Source organism: Ambystoma mexicanum, chromosome 5p (assembly GCF_040938575.1).
Source record: "Ambystoma mexicanum isolate Mex_15411 chromosome 5p, UKY_AmexF1_1, whole genome shotgun sequence".
Classification (NCBI taxonomy): domain Eukaryota; kingdom Metazoa; phylum Chordata; class Amphibia; order Caudata; family Ambystomatidae; genus Ambystoma; species Ambystoma mexicanum.
Genome location: NC_090930.1, coordinates 31,686,270 through 31,694,027, shown reverse-complemented (window position 1 = coordinate 31,694,027; position 7,758 = coordinate 31,686,270). Strand labels below are relative to the sequence as shown.

Here is a 7,758-nt window from a genome sequence, read left to right as displayed (position 1 = left end):
AGAACCGAAAGGAGAGTAGGCTCGGGAGGAGGGGTGGGAAGGGAGGGAAACAGTGGACACAGATGAATAGATGTGTATTAATATTATAACATGCACTGTAAGTTTATTTGGTGTTGTTTGTTGGAATAAAATCAATAAAAATAGCTTTTTTTTTTAAAGTACTATGGTTCACTCTGTGCAGATCACCAGACAGGACTACATGTCCCAAAATGCACTATGCCTAAATCAGCACAGTGGACCCTACACAGCACTTCCCCAGACCGCACTCTGTCTCACTCAGAGCTAACCCAACCAAAGTGCATGCCTGAAAGTGCACATGGTCTGACAAACAAACAGACCCCTACATGTATTGCATGTCCCAGGATGCACTCTGACTCACTCAGCACCAAGAGCTTGCCCAGTGTTAGAGGTCCAAAACAGCAGATTGCATCAGGTAGGGATAAGACCACACGACTGCATGTCCCAAAGAATACAAAGTGTAACCCAAGAGGCCAACCACACACTCTTCGTCACAGAAATATGGATGCCAGCACAGGGTACCTTATATACTGGCCTGCCAGTCCCTCCTCGCCCACCTGCACCTCAACCGCCAGACGAGGCAGTCCTTCCAAAGATACTGACCAAATGCCTTCAAGCTGCTGTCACAGAATGACTTCCAGACACTGTGGCAACCAGCCCGGACACTATGGCAACCAGCGCAGACACTGTGCCAACCAGTGCAGACACTGTGCCAACAGACACTGTGCCAACTAGTGCAGAGACTGTGCCAACAGACACTGTGCCAACCAGTGCAGACACTGTGCCAACCAGAGCGGACACTGTGCCAACCAGTGCAGACACTGTGCCAACAGACACTGTGCCAACCAGCGCGGACACTGTGCCAAACAGAGCAGACACTGTGCCAACCAGAGCGGACACTGTGCCAACCAGTGCAGACACTGTGCCAACAGACACTGTGCCAACCAGCACAGACACTGTGTCAACAGACACTGTGCCAACCAGTGCAGATATTGTGCCAACCAGAGCAGACACTGTGCCAACCAGTGCAGACACTGTGCCAACAGACACTGCGCCAACCAGTGCAAACACTGTGCCAACCAGCGCAGACACTGTGCCAACCAGTGCAGACACTGTGCCAACAGACACTGTGCCAACCAGCGCAGACACTGTGCCAAACAGAGCAGACACTGTGCCAACCAGCACGGACACTGTGCCAACCAGCGCAGACACTGTGCCAACCAGTGCAGGCACTGTGCCAACAGACACTCTGCCAACCAGCACGGACACTGTGCCAACCAGCGCAGGCACTGTGCCAACCAGAGCAGACACTGTGCCAAGCAGTGCAGACACTGTGCCAACCAGCGCGGACCCGGTGCCAAACAGTGCAGACACTGTGCCAACCAGTGCAGACACTGGGCCAACCAGCGCAGGCACTGTGCCAACCAGAGCAGACACTGTGCCAATCAGTGCAGGCACTGTGCCAATCAGTGCAGGCACTGTGCCAACAGACACTCTGCCAACCAGCACGGACACTGTGCCAACCAGCGCAGGCACTGTGCCAACCAGAGCAGACACTGCACCAACCAGAGCGGACACTGTGCCAACCAGTGCAGACACTGTGCCAACAGACACTGTGCCAACCAGCGCGGACCCGGTGCCAAACAGCGCAGACACTGTGCCAACCAGTGCAGACACTGGGCCAACCAGAGTGGACAATGTGCCAACCAGCGCAGACACTGTGCCAATCAGTGCAGGCACTGTGCCAACAGACACTCTGCCAACCAGCACGGACACTGTGCCAACCAGCGCAGGCACTGTGCGAACAAGTGCAGACACTGTACGAACCATTACAACATGTGCAACTAATCGCCCTCGGAGGTTTCAACATCTGGTTCGAGAAATAAATGAACTTCCACCTGATCACAGAGCTCATGCCCTCCGAACCATCCCTTCAACCAAAAACTGGAGTAGTCACGGGGCAAAGCTGCAACCATCAAACAAAGCAGCACATCAGCGACAGATGTGACACTACAAAGCAGCAGTCCAATAATTCCAGAAACGAAACTGCGCAGAACACATCATAAGGGCAGTGAGGGCAGAAAAAAGATTTTCCAAATCATCAGCCAGACTCATATAAGAAAACCTTCTCTAAAACTAGGTAACCACATGGCCAAAGAAAAGTCAAGAGCATCCAGCAAGCCACAGACAAAGCAGAAACTAGAAGATCTGACAGACGGCACACCAGTGCGGCACCAATTCAAACCCTTCACCCAAGTGGAGTCCCCCAAACTGGATAAGGAACGCAACAAAGCAGGATCTCCAGCCGACACCTGGCCTCCCGGCGTCTACAAACTCCTAGCAAGAAACACAAGCCAACTTCCAGCGGGAACTCAGGAACTCATCACCGGTGGTAGGAATCCTGCCAGGATACTTCTGAAGGGCTTCATAGAACTGCTCCCCAAAAACACGACTGGGAACTCAGAGGACTACTACAAGCTACGAACGGGCGATCTCCAACATAATAGCCTTCTCTGCAAAATGTTTGGAAAAGGAGGTTTATGCTCAAATCCTGGCAAGCGTTGAGTCGATCAACTTTCTGGAAAACCTCCAAGTAGGATTGAGATGCGTGAGAAGGTCAGAACCGGGGCGCCTGGTGATATAGGGCCCGATGTAAATATGGCCTCAGCCCTCTTGCTCTCAAACATCACCAATTCCATACAGCGAGCTACCCACCGCTAATGGAAGGACTCCAGAAAGCAGAACTAGACATCACTGCATTAACATTCATGACCTCAGGTCACATGGACAGACCAGAAAGAATCGAACTTCCCTCCTGCAAGATAACCTGAGAAGTACCACCAGGATCATGCTGAACAGCCCTGCTCTCCCGCACGCACATGCCTCCACATATGGGATTACTCAAGAGACATGGCCTTCATCTGCTGCACCCAACTCATCTTCAAAATCACAAGACGCAGATGCCAACCTTAGAGGATGCCTCACACAAGGGAACCCTGGCTGACGAGAAACAGCCTAAAACTCAACCTGGACAAGACGAGATCATGATGTACCCCAAGAACAATCGCATGGCCTACAGAGATCAGCACTTCCCCAGAGACCCTGAAAGCGCTCGAGAACTTAGGAATTCTGGTGGAGAATGGACGAGCACATCACCCTGAAATGAATGCTGAGGTCAAGAACTCCTTTTCCCACTTACAGTCAATCAGGCTGATAACGCTCCTCCCCTTCCCTCATAGAAATGTTGGGAAGGAAATGAACCTATCCCACCCCCGTAGGCGCTTTAGGGTGAGGCGAGTCCCATGAAGAGACCTGTGATGTGCAAGGGGGTGGGGGTGTGCTAAGAGGCCCCGCACAGGCATAATATTATGCACATGTTTAGATGTTTAGACTTAGTGCGTGCATATAAGCAGACGCCATTTTGTAGCCATGGCAGAATAGGGCCTGCATGGCAGCGCGTTAGACACATGCCGCAACCAGATGAAGAAACTCAAATAGGCCCAAGTGCTGATGAGAGAGTGACCCGCTCTGCTAATTTCCACAGAAACCCTCCTTTGTTCTAAAACTGTTGCCAATATGTTTAACTCGAGAAAGAATGTATCCTGCCAGGCCATGAGACGTGCTGGGCGCCTCACTGTTTGTGTTATCGCAACAGGCCAGAGCAAGCCTCCGACCCCCACCCAGCCAACTACGAGTTATAGCCCCTACAACTGTCTGAATCTCAAGACCCCTGAATTCCAAGATACCAGCTGAGACCACAAACCACAAACCAGACAAAAATAAAAGATCTAAGAGAATGGTCCCCCCATCTGTACTTTACAATGGCATGATTTGCAATGCGAGGTGCGGGGAGGGATGAATCATAGTCCAAAAGCGAGGGTGGAAGCCTTGGAAGCCGGACGATGCAGCTGAGATGAGTGAAATGTGTGCGGGTCACAGTGACCTCTAGCCTCCCCCTGTACCAGTTCATGATCATGCCAGGTGCCCTGTGTAATGATAGTGTAGCACTGTTAGAATAATGCAACTCATTGTCTTTTAGACCTTGATTCCCTGGAGACGATGAGCCCGGCTGACCCCACGTGATGGAAGACGAACCGACAGGGCTAGGACGAACGGCCTGGCATCCCCTATGGAGTAGGCCAACCATTCATAGGGTCGCACCAACCAGCTGCGCATGTTTTTACTGTATATTAATGACGCTGTGCCCCCTTTTAAGCTTCTGCTGGCACCCTTTTTGCTCAGAACGTTCCCTGACAGCAGAGTCATTTGCTGGCACACCTATGTCTTGTATAATTAAAACTTGTTATCCTTACAAGTATCTGTTGCCCTTTTTCCCCTAGCGGGTTGTATTTTTTCTGGTGTAAGCATTTAGTGGCGTGCCTTCAGAACTCTTGCAGTCATGTAGCTGGTTCTATCAAGATTTGATAATGTCAACAGTGTACAGCTCGCCATATTGGATCATCTACCAAGGACACTAAAGCGCATTCAGAACACAGCTGCAGTACTGCCACTGGGTTTATAGTGATTCGATCGAATTCTTACCATCGACAGACCATCCCATCGAAAAAATGCATTGATCAAATTTGCATTGAATGCATTGTTAAAAAATGTTAATGGGGGAGCCCCCCCAGCCTTCCCTTTTTACACTTTAAAACCCATTCAAATTAAACTAAACCCTTTACCAAAAAACATGCATTCAATGCTTTTTTTTCGATGCAATTTTTTTAGATGGAAAGGCATTCAATGGTATTGCATTTGATGCAATGACCAGATACCCGGCTACTGGGACGCGACAGGAAACACCACATCACTGGGAATGCTCAACTGGCCACCAGTCCCGAAGAGACCCAGCGTGCCCTTGATGTCCACAGAATCCACATTTTTTGCATGGGGTTATCGAATACTGTCCAAGTAGGCCCCTGAGATCCAGCCACCACGTATTCCTAATAATACCGGGATGCACTAGAAAAAGGTACAGAGTATCGCCCTCTTCAGCATCACAGCCAAACTATGGGACTCATCTCCAAGGGACATCCAGGTCCATCTTACCTCTTTGACACATTAAAACATGGATGTTCGACAAAACGTAACCAACCTAGGCTGTGCCGCGAAGATGCAACTTCAGGCGTTGGAAATTACCCAGCGGCAATGTGCTCATCAGGGTGCTGTCCACAAGGTTTAATGCACGAGGGGGGCTTAAAGCACGAGGTCAGTGCTGGTGAATGATCAATAACCTTTTAATTGCCCCCAGGCTGAAACACGCGATGCAAGTCTGACTGGGTGACCCGCAAGAGAATCAAGTTCAGCCCCCCTGATGATAACCTGTTATGTGCCACACCCTGCCTTCATAGCGAAAATGAGTGGGCACCACAATATTAATCTCTTGTATACAAAAATTCAAAAAAATTGTAGATTAAACTGAAAAACAGTTTCAGAATTAATTCTGGAGTGTTCAGGAGCTGACTGTGAGGAGTCTAGAGACACCCTGAAAAATCTATGTAGCAAAAGGCTGGGTAACCATACCAAGCCAAACAATCGCTCTCTGTGTGTTCACAACTAGGGATATAGCAGTTCAAAGTTTGTAGGACGCAGGTATAACTTTTCCTTTATTCAAGTAAATTAAGACTGAACCAAAATTCAAAGAAATCAATCTGTGCCATAATTCTTCATTTTAAAAGCATTTATCCAAGAACTTTATCTTCAAAATAGAAGTCACTAATTATATCTTAGTGAGGAAGCAGTCAACATATCCATCCAGTTAGACTCAATTGACAATGCATTTCAGAGTTTCCTCCTTCATCAGGGCGAATCTTAGATAATACAATTAGGTCATTGGTGTAACACAAGTATAAGGTACACAATCAAAATGTAGAATAAAGGTTACAAAACATACCATGTTCATAATGTCAAATGTCATCAAAGCACGAAGGCCAAAAAGAAAGAATAATAACTAAAAAAGGTTAGTTGAGTGTAAATGGTTGCGATTTAGAAGCAAACAATGCTTCTCTAAGAAAATTACCTGTGCAATAGCTGACCGTGTAGAAAACAGGATGAACTTGGAGGCTCTCCAGAGTGCTTGTGAAGCCAGGGAGTTAGACTTTGTGGATACGTCTAGGGCTGAGCTGATAGCTGCCCTGGTGGACTACCAGACTGATAGTGAAACTCTTGATGAAGGGGGGATGCAACCAATGAGGCCCCTGCCTCTGTGGTTGTTACTGAATCTGTTTCTGGGAGTGCCACCACTCCTGCTGTCTCTATTCCGAACCCCAGCAATGTTTCTTCAGGGAATCCCTTGGAACTCGAAATATTAAGGATGAAATTGGCCTTTGAATATAAAAAGTTGGAAACATAGCTGAACTTAAGAAAGAGGAGTTGGCACAGCAAATTATACTCATAGATAGGGACACTGAATGTCAAAGAATCCGGTTGGGGAAAGCTAGAGTGGATACTTCAGCCAAACCAGTTGAGGGTGTCAGGACCCCTGCCAGCAAGTTTATGAAACATTTGGTTGGTGTGTATGTGGAGGGTTCTGTAAGCTGGCCAGGCTGGCTGACAAGTGGGTCTCCCACCAGGTGTCCCCTAAGGAACCCAGTGGAAAGGACAAGGACAAAGAAAAGGGGACCTCTCAGAAGTCTGAGGAGTCCCAAAAGCAGTCACAGTTGGGTAAACCAAAACCTTCCTCTCCTAAGACCCAAAACTCTAGTGGGGATAAGTCCTATGTGGGTGGGACCGAGCGTAGTGGTCCCCCTGCTGCAAAGCAGGCTCCCAGTGGCTCCAGGACCGTACCCCGCATTCCTGGCACTTGTTGGCACTGTGGGGCATTGGACCTACCCTTACCCCATGCCTGAGGTGGAGGCCACTGTCCTCACCTCCGCTACAGGAATCACCTTTGGTGCTCCTGTAGAGATTTCCCTAGTGTCCCTTGGGGCCTGGGACCAGTACGCAGAAGTACTGACTACAATCCCACAGAACACCCACAAGTTTTTGAGAAGTTTCCTCTTGAATGGCCAGCGTTTGACTGGTCTGGGAGACACTGGGGCAAGCATGACAGTGGTGGACAGGGCCTTGCTCAAACCAGAGGACTATGTAGGTGCTCCTCTGAGAATCACTGGGTTAGCTGTTAGACCTCCACAATTATCTCCTGTAGCCCTAGTTACGATCATGACTTGAGACAAGACAGCAAAGCGTCCTGTTCTGGTTCAGGACAATGTACCCGCTAACATTTTGTTAGGCAATGATCTAGTGGAGTTGGGGTTGATCTCTGATAGTCTCCCCCTGACTGCACCTGCAGTCACTAGGTCACAGGTAACACTGGGTCTGACAATCAGTCAGGTACCCAAGCTGAAGGGGAAACCCAAGGCAAGACGGAAGAGTAAGAAGGCCACCTCTCTTAAGAGGGCTCCTTCTCTTCTTGCTGCTTCAGCACCACCCACTGGGATTCATGTTCCAGACAGGCTGGGTCCAGTGGAAAACCTAGACTCAACTCCTGAGGGAGAAGAGCCAGAAGACCCTCCTTAGAGAGAGTTGCTCAACCCAGAGGATCACCCCGATCTTCAATGGCTGCTGGCTGAAGGGGGGCCCTCTAGGTGAGACTTCTGTAAATGTCAGAGAGAGTGCCACTCTCTCGAGGGTCTGAGGAAACAGGCCCAGGCACAAGGAGAGGTTCCTCAGTCTTTCCAGATTTATTGGGAGTGTGAGCACCTTTATAGTGAGCCCACTAAGCCTGAACCTTGTGTCCTC

General features: G+C 49.2%; 1 protein-coding gene across 1 annotated transcript; it reads left to right on the top strand.

The window, feature by feature from the left end:
- The first annotated feature begins 685 nt into the window (after nt 1-685).
- On the top strand, nt 686-2,026 carry LOC138480470 (zonadhesin-like). The gene has a single exon (XM_069612251.1). It carries the CDS (start codon nt 686-688, stop codon nt 2,024-2,026), a length of 1,341 nt encoding a protein of 446 aa, XP_069468352.1.
- The last annotated feature ends 5,732 nt before the right edge of the window (nt 2,027-7,758 follow it).

Bases quoted from the DNA above. Each gene is read 5' to 3' on its own strand.
- LOC138480470 (XM_069612251.1), top strand. From the start codon at position 686: ATGGCAACCAGCGCAGACACTGTGCCAACCAGTGCAGACACTGTGCCA.